Genomic DNA, 19436 nt, shown 5'->3' on the forward strand with positions numbered 1-19436 from the left:
GGATCCTTGAAATTTGAGAACGTGTTTAATTGTTTAATCACTTCAGTAGACTAGCGCCAGTGGTTTTAAAACAAACATTGCTGGGCATATTTGTTAGTCTCTTTAAGAAATATAAGCTCGTTAAGTTGTAAAATTACTGAGATATCAACATATATATATATCGGGTAACGTAGAATTCACTGTGTTTGTACATACAGACCAAGTAATGGTATATAAGTTGTTAAACATTAAACATTTAGCCAGCTAGTTTTGCCTGTAACTAATATTAAACCAGGTAAATATTCGCCAGTCTGGACTTGAAATTGTATTTTTCTTGAACCTAATGTGTACTTTTGATATATTGTTTTTATTGGCCTTGTATATTTCTCGTCTTATAGCTATAGAATACTGATACAGTGATAATGTGTAATTGCTTTATGGAAATCTGAGGTATTTACAGTATTTTTGTTATTTAAACGTTAGAATATGTATTTGCTTTATAATGAGCATTTTTATATAAATATATAAAAACATTTGTAAGAAAACTTTTTCCCAGTAGATTTCTGTATATATGTTAACTAATGTCAAGCATATGACTATGATTTTCTCTATATGGTTTTGAGAGAATTCAAGGTTGAAGTAGTTTTACATTTGTTTTTATTATTACCAGCAGTTTCCTTAACCACCCCTCTACGATTGGTGATGTTGGACGTTCCGTCGCCGACTGTTGTAGGTCAAGAGGTAGAACTCACTTGTAGCTTCGACCTGAATGGTGATATTTTGTACTCAGTGAAGTGGTACAAGGACGACGTTGAATTCTACCGTTATGTTCCCAACGATTGGCCTCCAGGACAGTTTCTTCCACTTAGTGGGGTCAGAGTTGACGTAAGTGCTATATCAAAAGGCGCATATTTTATAGTCCATATAAATTTATTAGTAATCCCCAAATAACAAAATTGATGTAATGTCTAATAATAACATTAATCAAGATGCACATAATTTACGTGATGCCACATTTAGTCTGACAAGTTGTGCAAAACACATCATCAGGAAAGCATTAACGATAACAGTTCTCCATATCAACATTCAAGGCGGGTTGGTTTCCAAGCGGCATGAGATCGAAAATATTATACAACAAACTGAAACAGATATTTTATTTATATCGGAGTCAATGCTGTATAAAAACAACTCTTTTAGAACTCCTGGATACCAATTCCTATGAAGGGATAAACGTAACAAAAAAACTCGCCAGAAAGGAGGATTATAGCATTACACAAAAATTATTTATTTGTACATCTACAGAACTTACAATCTCAAGTATAAAGTATAGCACTTGACGTCCACCCCCAAAATAACCAAACAATGACAGTAACGGCAGTTTACTGCGCACCACACATTCCTATAGATACAAATTCCTTAATAATATTCAATCACATAACAAAAGCTATATCATAATAAGCGACCTCAATAGCAAACATACCAATTTTGGATGAAAACTACAAACAAAAATGGAAGAGATTTATTGCAGTTTCGAGAAGACTCTGCTACTATCCTATTAAACGAAACAACACCCACACAAACAAGTGATAGCAGTAACACAAGTGACATTTTAGACTTCTGTATGTTCTCTACAAATATAATATGTTACAGTTCTTCATCTCGTTCAACTTTGGTGAAGACGCTGACAGAGATCGTCTACCTGTATGGGATGTCTTCAATCTATCTCTCCAAATTTAAATCATAAACTTTACTCTGAAAAATTTAGATATGAAAATGCTAATTGGAAAAAGCTATTCTGACACCTGAATAATTACTTACCGAAAGATTTAGTAAGAGAAGCAAAGACTAGCACAGAAATTGATACAACCTGCTCGATAATATCAGAGAGCATAATCATATTTGTTGATACAGCCATTCCAAAAAAAACAAGAAACTCCAGACGTGGAACCACATACACAAATAATAAACACAATAAAAGAAAGAAGATTAAGAAAATAATACATGAAAACAAGACACCAGGAAATTAAAAACAAAATAAACAAACTCGCAAATAAAATCAAGACACTCAAATCACAAAACTGGGACAACTTCTGTACACAACTAAATACTAAAACCGACGTAGTAGAATTCTGGTCATACTTAAATATTCACACAAACACAGCAACAAAACGAACAGTGATAATTATTCAACACTGAAACAGAACAACATACCAGCTTTTACAAATATACAGGAGGCAGCACTGTTCGAGGAACAACTAGAAAAACACTTCAAACACCAAGCGAACCCAACATGGATAATGAGTTTTTCAATAACGTTAACGGATATGTAGAAGCAGTTACAGACCTATATACAATTAAATTTAAAATAATAATATAGAAAGAAATAAACATGAAAAACAGGGTTACTGTCAGGTTTTTATATGGCCAGATGCTTTACAGTAGGTGTCTGTGACTTGTTGGCGATAAATTTGAAAAATAAACGGACAGCATACAATCCACTTGTTTTAAAATAATATATTCAAAACAAATCAAACCTTTGTACAAAAATACATTACACTATTGGTTATCACAGTTGTGATAAATAATAAGTTGTTTAAATAATTGTATCTTTTCCGTCAAAGTCCACACAGGTAAGTTCAATTAATTTAGAACACCCTTTTACAAGACAAATTCTTCTTCTTTGTTATCACTGTATAATTAGTGATAAATTTACTAACTTTACCCAGTTGTATCCAAAGCTTTAGATAATTCTTTTTTACGTCAGAAGGCCACACAGGTTGGTTCAGTTACTTGACAACCCAATTTACAATACAAATTATTTTTCTCTATTTTGTTTATTACAATAAAATCTGCGAATATAACACTTTAAGTCGCCAATATACACTATTTATGGCTAAACTTACAAACACAGTCTAGATCTATATCTCTAACCAACTTTGTATTACTTTCAATTTCACTAACTTAATTTGCTCTTAGCTTATTTACGCGTATTTATAACACGCGACAGAAAAATCGAGAAATATCTAGTCCTCTAGTAAGAACAATATTAAACATAACGAGAACGACTTAGAAGCTTCGAGTAAGATGACGTCAACAATGTTACAAACGTCTAATACAACAACTAAATTAAATACACAACGTACGACTCGTAACGAAACTTGTCATAACTATTGCTTTTAAAATAATTAACTTTCAATACTCTTGTTACGAAACTAAATAATCATTAAATATTAAATCACTAAATGAACTAAATAATAACTCTTAAACTGAACAGTGTTGTATATCCAACAGTCACTTATCAACAAAACTTATACACCCTATTACTAAAACATAGGTATAGAAAAATATAAACTATCTCAAAAACAAACACCGGGAACAGATACAATACAAAACATATTACTACAGAAAGGGCCTCTGAGATTGTACGAACATTTGACAGCGCTATTTAACCTCTCACTAAAATCGTCATATGCCAGCAACTTGGAAACAGTCAGACATTGTTATATTCTCGAAAGAAGTCAAACTAGCAAATAATCCTGACAATTATAGAGCCATAAATTTAACCAGCTGTTAGGAAATTTATCAGATAAAATTATAACAGCAGACTATTGCAATTCTTAGAAAACACATCTAAATCACCCGTGGTCCAAAATGGATTTCAAAAATTCAGACAAACGAACGATTACCTAATTGGAGTCGCTGAAGAAATCATAAATAGCTTCAGTAAGAAATATTGCACTGTCGCATGCTTTGTCGATGTAGAGAAGGCATTCGACAAAGTTTGGCATAATGCTCTTCGGTATCAAATGTCCAAAACAGGATTCTTCAACGAAATTTTTCGTAGGTTATCAAAATTCATGGATAACATCAGAGTCAATGTGGAAAGAACCTACTTGGAGTAATTTACTGAGGAAGCAGGTGTCCCATAAAGATGGGTAGTTGGTCATACACTGTTCATCATGTATGCCAACACAGTGCTTCTGAATGAACACAACCTCTGTTTCTTCTCACAGTTCGCAGACGATGTTGCCCTGTAGAAGAGTGCTCCAAATCCAACAACAGCAGCATATAACGTACAACCACTTTTAAATGAAATATAATTATTTTGTAACAAACGGAGAATCAAGATTAACGTACACAAAACACAAGTAATACTCTTCATAAAGTCTACAAAAATAAGACACAGCTTTATCTAGTCTATCCTCCAGGTATCACCAAAATTTTCTGGGTCTAGTGGTTTTGAGAACTTTAATGGAGTGCAGCTTCTTGTTGAGTAAAAAAGAGGATGACGTTTCGGCTTCTATACTGAGGCCTTCATCAGGTAACTGTAAGAACATGTGTAAAGTGTAAAGATAAGCGCGGCCTAGTGGTAAAGCTCGGGATGTGAGGTAATAGTTTTATCTGCAGAGGCAGTTGTAGTCCTTTAAACCTACATAGTTAACATGGCAACAACACATAAATACTATCAAAACAAAAATTTGGCAAAGAACGTGATATGTTAGATATCGGACGGGCAAATATCAAGGCACTTCACACGAGAACATAATTAAAATATACAAAGCATATATAAGAGCAATAATAGAGTGCGCATGCCCACCATGGATAAACGTCTCTAAAATATACATAACTAAATTACAAAAAAAATACAAACTATATACCAACCAAAGCTTACAGAGTACCACACACACAACCAATATATGACATTTCTACATAAATATTCAAACTATTTTCGGACAGACTTCTAACAAACGCAATCCTATATTTTCTGACGCACTGATGAAAAACTTAAGACAGATACATTATAGATGATCATACCTAGTCGTAAGTACCATTCACCTCTGAATATAATATAAAAAAAACATGTTAAAAGGCCTCCTAGTGCTAGGAAAACGGCATTTTCCATTACATAATTAGTTTTATGTTAAAAGGGTTCTTTTATGTGTAAAAATAAAATTATTTATGTAAGTGCAAGAAAACTATATTGATTGCACTGTGATAATAGGGTATTATGTGTGAAAGTACAACAAGCGAGTATACGTGTAACTGCTCAAGTTAATGGTGACACATAAATTGAACGTGGCGAAAAAGTGTTGTTAAACTTATATTTGTGAACATTATACAAATAATATACAATCGCGAGTAAACCTGCATTTATGGTGAGCATTATCGGAAAAAATTCCGTGCGACAAATTCTAATGAAACTGGTCAAGAGCCTGTTGAGACGAGCCATTCAACGACTTCTTTGCTATATACATAAACTGCTGTAGAAGAAGCAACGTCAAAACAAAAGCACACAAGTCCACTGTCTGGAGGGAGGAAGAGGTCCACAGGGCACCTGACTCTCCCAGGCCCAATCCTGAGGATTTAGAATACGATTTTCGGTTACTGGTATTTCGTATCCTCGCAAAGGTCGAGTAACTTTTAAGCATGTCATTATTTACAAATAATAATATTTAAAAAAAAACAACTTTACATCGAAGACATGTGTGTTCATATTTAAGGTCATTTTCTTAAGGTTTGTTTTGCGAGCAAATGTTCGTGAAAAAAAGGAAAGTTTTAAACATGAAGATCAAAGAGGCATACATTTTAAAATTCTAAATATTACGGGTGGCATCGGTATTTCTGAAGTTTTGAATTATAACATTACTTGCCCTATTTCTTTCGTGCACGGAATGGCTGAGAAGTGTCGGGTTATTGGTTTTGATTCTTTAGAATGGGTTTAACGCTAACTGTGTTATTATGCCATAAGTTTTACGGTTCATCTCAGTCTCGTTTCATTACAGTGTTGTACCTCGAAGTAAAATTATTGGAACGTTACTTGAAGGAAGGAATCGATGTGTGATATGTAGTATGAAGATGAGAGTGATACGAATAACGTGATTGTCACACGACACTTTTCAGCACTGGCAATTTTCTACTTCAAATAACGAAATTCTGTTATTAAGACTCACAATCAGTTCTATATTAATAACTATGAGCCAATGCCACTTGAAGTATTCCTTGTAAGCAATTACAAGTATACAGTTGTCGCCAGATGCAAGCATCACTTGCTACGTTTCATAAAATATACTCGTCAAGCTTGACAGATGTTCAGTTTTAGAAATTAACTTTTTTTAAATTGGTTTTACCACTATTCAAGCATTATTATGTAAATTTACGAAAAGTTATATTAAAGTTTTATATCATTATAATAAATATTTTGGAAATATTAATGCTACAATATATTTTTGTAATGTATTTATATTTGTAAAATACTGCTCAGGAGAAGAACAGTTTCAGTAAAGAAATTTAAAATAAAAACTTAATTCAATTTTTCTTTCAGATAACTGGTTGAAATATAATAACATTATTAATTAGAATTTAGACAGTTTTAACTCGTATACGGCCCCCCAGTGGCACAGCGGTATGTCTGCGGACTCACAACGCCAGAAACCGGGTTTCGATACCCATGGTGGGCAGAGCACAGATAGCCCATTGTGTAGCTATGTGCTTAATTTCAAACAAACAAGCGAACAAAACTTGTATACATTATGTAACCTCTTTAGATTCATTCGATGTGTAGCACAACTTTTTCACTTTGTGATTATTAGATATTTTTGTAACAGGAGTAAACGCAGCAGTACAGTTACCAAGTGAAAGTAGCAGATGTTGTACGCAGATATGATGGTGATTTTAAAAATTAATGGTCACACTGACTCTTCCAGCGTAAAGAAAATAAGGTGTATATCTCGTTACATGCCACAATAGACCTTAATATTAGGTGTACCTTGACAGTGGCTTTGTAAAGCACTCACTCACCTGAAAGTCATAATAGCCAAAGAACAACGTATATAAGTCTATAAAACATTGTAAAAAATAATGAACAATTTCTGTACATTAGCAAGAATACTTTCATTTATCATATCTAAGTAAACATTGTACTATAGATTTGAAATTGTTAGATCCACGCAGTAAAAAGTACTGAATTTAATTTTAATATTTTGATTTATTTAAAGAAAATGAATTAATTTTACATTGAAGACTTTAATATATATATTTGAGAGTAAAAAAAGGCAGACTGTTTAGAATTTTGGTTTCAAAACTATGAATATAATACATTTATGGTATTTTCAGGAGAACTGATTTCCTTACAAATATCAGATAGTTATATTCACTAATAACAACAGATTAGAAACCAGGAAATTTGTGCAATAATTTGGTTTTGATTGAGTGTTCTTGTGTGAGAGAAATAATAAAGCTGAATAAGTTGAATAAATAGAACATAATACTTATTACTAAACAAATAGAATTAAGATAGATCTCCTCACAACTAAAACACGATGATCTTAAAGTACGATCTTTACTTTAAGAATTCCCAGTAGAGCTGAACCAAGAAATCATGCTTCCATTCTAACGGTAAACTCGAAAGCGTCACCTCGTGACCCTTGTATTCTCACAGCACTGATCAGATGTAACATACAAACATTGTCAATTTGGTTAGAAAAGGATATCACAGACATTATATGTTACTACAGTATCCCCTTAGAATAAACACTGTCTACTATAGAGGACAGAAAATACAAAGCAAATATAAAAAGGTAACTTCATTGTCTTTCTGAATCACGTGGTTATGTTGAAACAGCATAGAAACTAAATAAACGAAAATTTTAAAAAAATCCTATGTAACTAAAATCAGGTAGAAAACATAATATATCTGCTTATCACACGTTAATGGATTTAATAGGATTTTACAGAAATGCGAAATAGAGTAACATGTGCACGAATTTACACAGAAATAATTAAATCGTAATATTAATCTCCGGAAATTGTGTTTTATTTGTATGTTTGAAGTAAGGCAAAAAGCTACACAATGAGCTATCTGTGCTCTACACACCACGGGTATCGAAACCCGGTTTCTAGCGATGTAAGTCCGCATACATACATACCACTCAGAAGTTTTTACATTAATATTTAATTTAGTGCAACGTTGAATACTATTTTTTAAAAACAAATTAATTCCATGTACCTGCATTATTTCATTTCCATGTTACTTTCCTACTTAAAATATACTTTATTTGCAAATTCTGATCCCCATAAAAAGTATTTAATTGTATATAAGGTTGGTGAGTGTCATGATATAAAAGACTGTTTAGTTTAGATATTATTGATTAATTTATTTTTATGAGTGAATATTTTACTATTGTTTAGTTTTTGTTATAATAAAAGTTAAAAGCAGGGGATTGTAGGAAGTTTTGTTTATAATTCATTGATGTTGAGACTATAGAGATTTCTAGAAAGTGGACAGATGATTAAGTGATAATAGCAGAAGTGATAGGCCTAACGTTTAATATGTTAGAGTAAGACTAACAGTAGAAAAGGAGATAAGAATAATAATTTATTCCATCAAAGCGTAGTTCTAAAGTAATTGAATCAGCCTGAGTGCACTTTGACAAAAGGAACAAAGGATATTTTGAAGAAAGAAGACCAGACGATTACGGTAACTTACGCCACAATTATAAGTGAATCACACACAGAATACTAGTGTGATAGTAATAAAGAAGATAGTTCGCCTTGTCAACTGAAATTCTAGAGTAATTGAATAACCCTAAGTAAACTTTTGACTAGAAGAAGAGAACTATATATATAGTGTTTATGATGTGCCTATAATCTCTATAGTGTGAAGAATTTGTTGTATATACCTTTAACTTGTTCCAAATATACATGTATATTATTTTGAAAACAAGTGAAGTGCATGCTGTTCATTTATTATTGAATTTATCGACAACACATCACAGACACCTACTGTAGAAGTATCCTAACCTCAACAACAATACAATATATATTTATACTATTAAGAAGTATAAGTAAAAGCCTCTATATTTTGACAATTGGAGAAATAATTATATTTTTCAATTCTGGCTGTGAGAAATTGGAAAAAAAAATTGCCTTACTTACTTATTTACAAGTATAATTTTTTCATTCATGTCAATTTTATATTAAAGTTTAAGAATTTATTTTTTATTTGTTCTTGTTGCAAAATCCTTGATAATTTTCTAAAAATTCAACCTTCTTGCAATATCCCTTTCGGTGGAGAGCATGACCAATTCTGTCAGACGCTCCTGAAACATAGATAAGTTTTAATTAGTTTCTTCTTGGAAAACTTCTCTCAGACTGGAGCGCTAAGTAGAGAGCAATGCTAAATCATTTTTGCAAATATAGTGCAGTGTTTTAAGAGTGTCAAATGTACCTGGGAGATTTATATCTAAACGTTAAACTTAAACCACTAAATCAATTCTGCCAACATCTGAATTAGCTCCCGCAATGCTAGATGGTGCTACATAAATCCTTTCACGATTTTACAAGTGCATTGTGTTCTACATTTTGATTATTTAACGTCACACAAGAATAGAAAAATTGGCATGCAACCACAGAGAAAGTCAAATTTATTTTTTAATTTCATTAAAGCACATTCCATTACAACGTGAAAAAAAGCAAAACAACAACAACAACGACGGAGACTTGAACTGTTGTGGCGCTGCAATGGTTGGCTCAGCCATTTATTTGACAAGGGTTTGATAATTCTGGAACTCCTAATACATCTTCTTCCAGTTCTTTACACCGAAGAAGAGCTTGCCATATGCCATTGACAACATTACAATCGACAATATCGTATCTCATTTTTGAACTCTGCATTTGTTTGCTGACTATATTTGTATAAGTACATCACACCAAACTACAAGATAATTGAGAAACCTGTCTTAAGCTAACTCATCTGCTGATGATTCAGATTCAGTATAGGCTGAACCTTCAATTATGTTGTTTCTTCCAATACGCTTTTCTTTTGGTATCTTACTGCTTTTCCGCTTAAGACGTTACACTTCCGTCTGATGTACGGAAGAGGTTCGCAAGTAATATTAACGAAGAACTTCAGAATAGCCCATTTGATAGTTGATGCATAGTATACATTATTTCAAGAAATCAAAAACAAATTATTGAAGAATTGCAAGAATTTGAATACTGTACACAGTTCAACGAATAACAGCCACAAGGAACAAAAACTTCCATTTCGTTTAAGTTCAATAACCGAGGCTTCGTGTTGGTGTTCTTAAGCTCTTGATGAATGACCTTTAATAGAGTAGAACTTGTGATCTCAGTATTAATGAAATATTTTTTTCTCTAATATGTATCTGCATTCCTTGTGTATTTACTGTTCGTAACACAACCTAAAGTTGTTCTTCATCACTTACATAAGGGCCACAGTCCACCATTATATAATAGTACTGCATAATAGCACATGTATTAGCTCATGCCTAACTACACGGTTCAAATAATGGCGACTTTATTCATTGTTTATGAACCTACGGACGTCTCCATTCATTATGTATCAAACTTTGCCATCAATTCCATTTGAGTTACAACCTTCATCAGTTAGCTGCATTCTTGTCCCGAACAATTTAATGGAAAAAAATGCGTCTAGATACAACAACCATAAACGTGGCACTTCTTCATATTTTTCATTTTCCAAAAACTAGCTATTTGAGAATCGTCTTTCAACTAAATTTTAGTTAGATACGAAAATAATGTCATTAATTTGTACTGGTCCATGTTTTACTAACGGAACATTTATTTGATCGTCTGTATTTTGTTGCCATGAACCTGTATGGGAAATGTTGAGTTCCAGTAATTTGTCATTATTTTCGTTAATTGTTTTTCGAAATGTTGAAAATTCGCTTTTGCTTTTTCAACATCCTTTTCTCTATATACTGGGTTTTACATCATTTTCTTTTATTGTCAAATGTTGCTTCTTCCATTTTAGCATTTCTGTTTCGCCATTTCTGGGCTTCCTCTGATTGACTTATCTTTTCATTTAGCTGTACCAGACTTATATTTTATTAGTCCTTCACTCATTGTTAAATAATTATTAATTGGATTTGATTAATTTAATATTTATTTTATTCTTCGTCGCTATTTTTTTAAGTTCGAGTTATCCACTTTTAGCTTTTCGGATCCTTTGCTAGCTGTTCTGCCAATGCTTTGTTTATAACAGTTTACACACCTTGGAAGACCTCGTATGTAGTACCACTCGCCCAATGTGTGACTTGATTAACTTGTGTCTGCAGTAACATGACCGGTAATAACATTTACAGGTATGTCATGTGTGTTGTCAGGTTCTTAATACAAATCAAGTAAAATAAAACCAAACTGTCTAATCTTTCGTATGAAACACGTAAGTTTAAAAAGTTAAGAACTTGTTATTAAAATATTTTTTGGTAAGTAAATAAAATTAAATTGAGAATTAGTTTTTGTATCTAATTGTTCAATAACTTATACATAATATTTACTAATATCTTATATCAAATATACTGCATGTTTTAACTGAAATAAAATAACTCAAAGCCTTCAACACGATCATAGTGCCAAGTAGGTATTGATGGCTTATGGCCCACTGCGACCGTAACGATACAGGAGCACTAACAACAGGTCTCTATATCTCACCCATACAAAATTAAAAAGTACTGTATTTGATACATACAAAATTTTAAATACACGTATATATATATTTATTCTTAATCAATTAATATTTACTAAAAGAAACGTAATTATAAGGAAGATAAAATTCAAAATTTGAAGAACGAAACTGGAAATTACAAGATTAGGGTTTAATTTTTAACACAGAATAATTAAAAAATTACTGATACAGGATATCTGATACTAGTATGTGATGCAAAAATGAATGATCAATACTTTTATTAAATGAGTAAAAATCTTAATGAGCCAAAAATATACTGTAAAGAAAAAAACTAAGAAAACCATGTAAATGATGTTTAATATGAAACTATTTTGAAGTTGGAATTTTTCTACTGTTCAAACAATTCTATTCCAGGCCTGGCCAAGTGTTTAGTGTGCCAAATTGTGAATCGTGGGATCCATGATTTGCTTGCCATTACCACCATGTTGTGCTCATCACTTTGAGAGTCCCCCAGTGGCACAGCGGTATGTCTGCGGACTTACAACGCTAGAAACCGGGTTTCGATACCAGTGGTGGGGAGAGCACAGATAGCACTTGTGTAGCTTTGTGCATAATTAAAAATAAACATCACTTTGAGACGATGAGTACGGTATAAAATAGACATTCAAATCTCATTAATCTATTAGATTATTCCAAGAGTTGGCTGTTGGTGCTATAAACTAGCTGATTTTTCCGAGCATATCAGTTCAAAATTATGGACAGCTAACACAGATAATTCTTCTGTAATTTTGTGCAAATATTAGAAACAAACTTAACAATCAATCAGTACTTTAGATTATATTTTATTAAAAAATAAATTGTTTGTTTGTTATGGTTTTCGCGCAAAGCTACGCGAAGGTTATCTGCGTTAGCCGTCTCTAATTTAGCAGTGTAAGACTAGAAGGAAGGCAGCTAGTTATCACCACCCACCGCCAACTTTTGGGCTACTCTTTTACCAACGAATAGTGGGATTGACCGTCACATTATAACGCCCTCAAGGCTGAAAGGGCGAGCATGTTTGGTGTGACGGGTATTCGAACGCGCGACCCACAGATTGCGAGTCGAGCGCCCTAACCACCTGGCCATGCCGGGCCCATGTAAAAATAACTTATAAGTAAGGGTTTTCAACAGCTAGATAGGGTATACTTTTTTAATTTTCTTAATTAATGTTTCTGAAACAATATTTTAGCTAACTTTAGTAAAGTACGGTTGTAGATGTATTCATACAGTATTATTTCATTAATTTATAAGTGATATGAAATACTAACAAATTTTAATGTTGATGAAATGATGCATTTCTGTTTTTATTAAAACATTAATTTTTCACACTTTTTATTTTACGTTCTTTTAATATTTGTTCTTCTCCTGTTTCTCAGCGGTAAGCTCGAGGCCTGAAGACGAATTTGAGGCTCTGTCCCCGCGACAGACGCAATATTTGTTTGCTGAAAAGCAATATGTAAGATATTCAGTATGAAAACTGGCACTTTATAACACAGTATTATACAAATATTTGTAGTCTTGTGAACTTTTAGGCTTTTCAAGTTGTTGTGCATCAAGTTTTAGTATCGTTTGTGTGTTCGCAATATATTAAAGATCTTCTATCACATATTTATTACATAGTTCGAACGATATGAATTTTGTATCATAAGATAATTTTTATGATCCCACTGATAACCAAAGATGGCTGCGTTATTCGATATTAAGTTTATAATTTTTTGATTACTTAATTCTGTCAGTTCGTTGACTAATATATCGTGAGAATTTAAAGCTCGAAAAGAAATATTTATATTTTTTATACATCTCCAAAATAAGGCATAAATGTAAGTTAAAGAATTTCATCATAGCTATGGTAAAACTTGTTCGCCGGCCAAAATTATTTAATTCCTGTAAAAATTATGGAGTCATTAAGCGCCCATTTATCGTTCTGAGATAGATTATTGTAGGCCTAATTTGAAATTGTCACTCTTTATTTAGAAGTCACGTATAAAATGTGTGCAACTTAAAAGTAGGATATTACTTATATACGCCCCCAGTGGCACAGCGGTATGTCTGCGGACTTACAACACTAGTATCTGGGTTTCGATACCCGTGGTGGGCAGAGCACAGATAGTCCACGGTGTTGCTTTGTGCTTAACTTCAAACAAACAGAAAAAGTGTTTATAGACTCTGAGATGAAAAGACCATATTAAGTTTTATGTAAAAGTTTTGGATTTAAAAAAGAAAATTAATTTTAAATACCGAAAGAATAGTAAATTCTTAATCAGAAAAGCGTTATTACTCTAAATAGCTGGTCCGAAGTATTACAAAATATTAAGGTGTTATATAAAATACAGAAGTACATATACCTTAATTTGCAATAGCAGCCTAGCTATTTAGATAAATTAGAACTTTTTGTATAGTTATTCAAATAGTGATAATGAGCGAAATAGACATTTTAATACAAGGAAAAACGGGAAAGTTGGAGAAAATCAGAACCTTCATCTCCAGTATGCTTTTCTTGGTTTATTGCATAATTATGGTAATTTTTCGTTGTGTCATTAAAATGTAAAATAACTTCTATTCCTTTTTTAGTACTACAAAGTAATATTATTATTTTCACTTAAGAATCAGTAATTTCTACACGTACTGTTTTACGTTTCACGTTTTCGTTGTTTATGGGAGTCGGAAGTGTTATAAAACCTTCAACTAGATCAATCGTTCGTATACCAAGGTTTTAGAGAGAAGAGAACATTTAGGAAACTGTAAAGTTTGAGCTTTTTATCTTAAGTGATACAAACATGTAACATAAGATAAAGAAGGTTGGATATACAGCATAAACTTTTTAAAGTTGAACTAATGAAAGACAGTGATCGGAGACACGTGATTTCGCTTTCTTTAAGGTAAAAGCAAGAAAACTGTAATTGGACATTAACCATATCACTGCACATTCACGTCCCGGTTCACAGAAAAATTGAATTTCCCGAAAGCACTTCCCAGGTTTGTGTTTTACGTTGCAAGCCATCATCCAAGTAGGGTGACAAAACCATCTGTTTGCCCGCCAAGTACTTACACCATAATTGCAGATTTCTTGATGAGTTCATTTCTTGCGTTTTTCCGCTTTAGATATTTCACTATCTTCGTCAAAGTGTAACAACTCAGAAAAGGTAGTTGCTCTGCCTCTTTTATATATATTTAATATAACTCTCCAGCTTTAGAAAATTATGTTATGTAATGTTCTTCTTCATTGAACAATATATAGAAACAGTGTCCATACATTCTATTAAAAAAAACAACTAAAATTTAAAAAGAATGCTGATATGGTTTTTGTCACTTCTATTACATCAAATGCTGTTTTATACTTTATTATATTCAGTTCGCTTCAAGTACTACAACGTAGTACTTGTATTGGTGATAGTTTAGGTAGACATGTTTTTTATCGTTTCCTGCCTTTTGTTTATAACTTATAATGTAAAGTAAAGAAAAATATTAACTTTACTAATGATTCTATAATTCTTTGATTTTAAAGGTTTATCGATATCTATTAATGATATTATATACGTCGTGCATCGTATTTAGTTTTAAATATTGGATATTAAGATAAATAATTAAATTGAAAATGAAAACAACAATGCACTATTTAAGAAGAAAAGGTTACCGGTAAAGTAATTGTCAATTTTATTATACACGAACATTGTAGACACGTATCTTACCTTTTTATTCTACCAGCAGATGTACTGCAGTGGACGATGAAAGGTTTATGAAAGTTTAATCATTTGCAATTTGTATATGATTTATTTATTGATTTTATAGCAGTTGTAGTACTAATGTTTTACCAGTTATTAATATAAATAGTGTTCCTGTTTTCGTCCTGAGTGCTCCAGTAATGATTGAAAGTACATAGTATACCCCCATGTAATGAAAGTAGAAACTGGAAAAATCCCATCAGTACCCTAGTGACTGATACCCTTACTGACTGATCTATATTAGCCATCACTGGAACTATATAATCTATGCATTCTAAATTAAATTTTTCTTGACACATCCCGGATTATATCTAATTGATCAAACCATATATGACAGGTCCAAATGCAAAAGCATATATGGAATAAGATGGCAAACACACACACACACATACACACATATATATATATATATAGAGACAAAGATATTCTGAATCTTGGTTCATTACTACAAGATAGGCCCTGTGGTAGAGCTCTGAAGTTTTGAATCTGGCCAGCAGGATTCGAATCCATGCGATACTACAAAAATTCTCCCCCCACTTTAAGCTATGGTGCGTAATAAAAGTAATAGTCATTCCCTAAGAGTGGGTGGTAGAGTGTTGCTGATTGGCTCTCTTCCCTCTTGTCTGTAATTCAAAATTAGGAACTGCGGCAGGTAACTTAAGTAGCCTTGCCATAAATACAAAATACAAATGTACTAACACAGGGTTATGACCATTAACTTTAGATTTTTTCAGTGAGATAAACTAAAGGTAGATCTCATTTTTTCCACTTAAAGCCTAATACAACCTACAATTAATATATAGTGAATGTTGTCCGATTTAGTAAACACATCGAATCTTTCTCAATTTTAGGTATATTAAAAATTTGTCGATAAAAACAAAAACGAAGATATTGCTTCGGTATGTTTGAACACTAACTACTAGTAAGGATTCGAATACCCAATGTATATATTATAATGTTAGTAAGAATATAATGTTGAAAATCAGTATGCAAGTGATTATGTATGTGCATTTGATCATGAATTCTTAGTTATGCAAATTCGGGATGGAAATTGTTTGAAACAAAATTTCAGGTCAAAATTAGTTGAGAATGACCAAATGTGTACAAGTTATTTGTAAACAAAATTCTTTAAAGCTGTACAATGTAGACTGCCTGTACTGTTCCCACTAGGAGGATCGAAGTGTATGTTACAAGTTCTCAAGCTTACTGCTAAGTTACCAGGGGGATATTATTGAAAGAAAATCGCATTTTTCAAGCGCGAATAGTAAAAATTAAGTAAGTTGAAGGGTATGCTGGAGTTAAAAGAGATCTAATAGTAAATTAGTTAATAATTCTATTTTAGATGAAGTGATACGAGTAGGTATCAATTGATTTTTATTTGAGTTTCAAAGTTTTTATGCATTTCCATGTTTCAAGAACACACCATTAGAGATAATGGGCTCATACCACTCATGAATTCTGTATGTGCAGCTTGAGTGTGATGAACATGTTGAACGAAGCTACAACCTGCTTACAGTGGTGCCCATCACGTACAGAGAAAAAAAAAATCTTTGGGAATTTGAACGTCGTCAATCAAATTCACTTCAGACATTTCTGCCAAAGTGTGATTCTCTATCTTCCAGAGGTTTTTCTTGTATGTTATATTAAGTGTATGTTGGATAAGCAGTGTAGAGCGCAGAATACTTTAATCTTTGAATAGGTACACCAATCAGGAGTTTATATTTATTTCCATATAGCATAAAACCTTAAAGTTTAAAAATCGTACCAATTTCTATTAGTATTAAAAACCATATGTCTCACTTAGAAAAAAAACAACAAAAACGTTTATTAATAATTGACACAAATTACCAGTTTTATATAAAATGTTGTACATTTGTATTTCAATGATATAACCTAATTTCTTATATCATAATCTAGAATAAAGGTAACTTAACACTTGAATGTAGTTTTTTTCTTAGGCAAGACTTTCTAATATGAATTAAAAGAATGATACAAAAGTGCTCTCATTTTATCACTAGTTGGCGCTAACAGAGTAAAATCATTAAAGGGCGAGAATCTATAATATAGGGACTTTTCCCAAAATAACATAAATGTTAGTTCTCACCCAACCTTAAGTCATTTGCCGATTCATTAGAAGTGTCATCCAGACTTTTCGGACACCTTCTACATTACTGATGCTGTGTATGTACCTCACTACTTTTGTATCTACGTGACATAAGCAATACCACATCGGTAGAGGTGAGTCACACTGAATCCAACGTGATATAAGCAATACCACATCGGTAGAAGTGAGTCACACTGAATCCAACGTGACATAAGTAATACCACATCGGTAGAAGTGAGTCACACTGAATCCAACGTGACATAAGTAATACCACATCGGTAGAGGTGAGTCACACTGAATTGAACGTGACATAAGCAATACCACATTGGTATAGGTGAGTCACACTGAAATGAACGTGACATAATCAATACCACACTGGTATAGGTAAGTCACACTGAATTGAACGTGACATAATCAATACCACACTGGTATAGGTGAGTCACACTGAATCGAACGTGACATAAACAATACCACACCGGTATAGGTGAGTCACACTGAATTGAACGTGACATAAGCAATACCACATTGGTAGAGGTGAGTCACACTGAATCCAACGTGACATAATCAATACCACACCGGTATAGGTGAGCCACACTGAATCGAACGTGACATAAACAATACCACACCGGTATAGGTGAGTCACACTGAATTGAACGTGACATATGCAATACCACATTGGTATAGGTGAGTCACACTGAATCGAACGTGATATAAGCAATACCACATTGGTATAGGTGAGTCACACTGAATCGAACGTGATATAAGCAATACCCCACCGGTATAGGTGAGTCACACTGAATCGAACGTGACATAAGCAATACCACATTGGTATAGGTGAGTCAAACTGAATCCAACGTGACATAAGCAATTTCACACCGGTATGGATGAGCCACACTGAATCGAACGTGACATAATCAATACCACACTGTTATAGGTGAGTCACACTGAATCGAACGTGATATAAGCAATACCCCACCGGTATAGGTGAGTCACACTGAATCCAACGTTACATAAGCAATACCACACTGGTATAGGTGAGTCACACTGAATCCAGAGAGAGTACATCTTCCTTAAAACATGGCAGGACTAAATCTTTAAGCGAAAAAGACTACTCCTTCACTAATTGTCCAAATGCTATACAGCCAATCAACTGGTATATCCTGTTGACTGTGTTGACACACATTTTTCAGCATCATTGCTTCAGTGTTTTTCCACACCGGCCTTTTTCTCTCCAAATATTTCAGCTCTCCAATATGTTGTTGTGTGTTGAGTTGTTTCAGTATTTAGAATAAGTGTTCGTGTTTTGAAGGAGAGCAGACTGGTAGCAGTGGAATAGAGCATTGCCAATTCTCAAATAATCCCTTGTGTAACTGAAAAACATGCAGGTTGATAAATGCTACGTCCAGTAGCTTCCACTGTTTTATTTCTTCGAGCACTTAAAGCACTTTTTTTGTGACAAACTTGAAAGTTTGTGAAGGAGATCTAATGCATTCCTAAATCCTCTATAGATATCTAGGTGCAATTTCTGAATCACTATTACACTCATCAGCACAAAGATATGGTCCAAGGCCTGACAGAATGTACCCATCACTCGATACAACTATGATTGATTTGACACAATTTATCCATCTCTCGATACAACTATCACTGGCTTGGCAAGTGGACCTTGCTTATCTTTCCCTAAACTAGGATGGCAAATTGTTCCCTTCTGTCAAAACGTTCTGCACAAGAGTGAGAGGGTATGGTTTGATATCAATTCACGATACTTGGTACATCAAAATCCAAGATATGGAGAAATAAAATTGCTCACCAAAGCAGAAAGAGATGGCTGTATCTCACTTTACAGCAAAGGTATTTTCAAAGCCCAGAATTTCAGACAGAATTTTGACTAATGATCTAGCAAAGAATTAACGAGGAGAACACCAATCAAAGTTGAACAGGTCTTACGTGAGTATTTCTCCAAGATTGAATACTGGATTATATATCATTAAACTGAGGCTTGGTTTTGTTTGTTTTAATTAAGCACAAAGCTACGCAATGGGCTATCTGTGCTCTGCCCACCACGGGTATCGAAACCCGAATTCTAGGGTTGTAAGTCCGCAGACATCCCGCTGTGCCGCGGGGGGGGGGCTGAGACTTGGTA

At 33.2% G+C, this 19436-nt stretch overlaps 1 protein-coding gene across 1 annotated transcript in view; it reads left to right on the plus strand.

Annotated features, from left to right (window-relative positions):
- The first annotated feature begins 591 nt into the window (after nt 1-591).
- LOC106457839 overlaps nt 592-19436 on the plus strand; it is a 66739-nt gene continuing 47894 nt past the window's right edge. Inside the window, exon 1 of the mRNA XM_022383885.1 lies at nt 592-864. Coding sequence (XP_022239593.1) covers nt 592-864 — 273 coding nt within the window. The remainder of the gene's footprint in view (nt 865-19436) is intronic.

Source organism: Limulus polyphemus, unplaced genomic scaffold, assembly GCF_000517525.1.
Source record: "Limulus polyphemus unplaced genomic scaffold, Limulus_polyphemus-2.1.2 Scaffold380, whole genome shotgun sequence".
Lineage (NCBI taxonomy): Eukaryota > Metazoa > Arthropoda > Merostomata > Xiphosura > Limulidae > Limulus > Limulus polyphemus.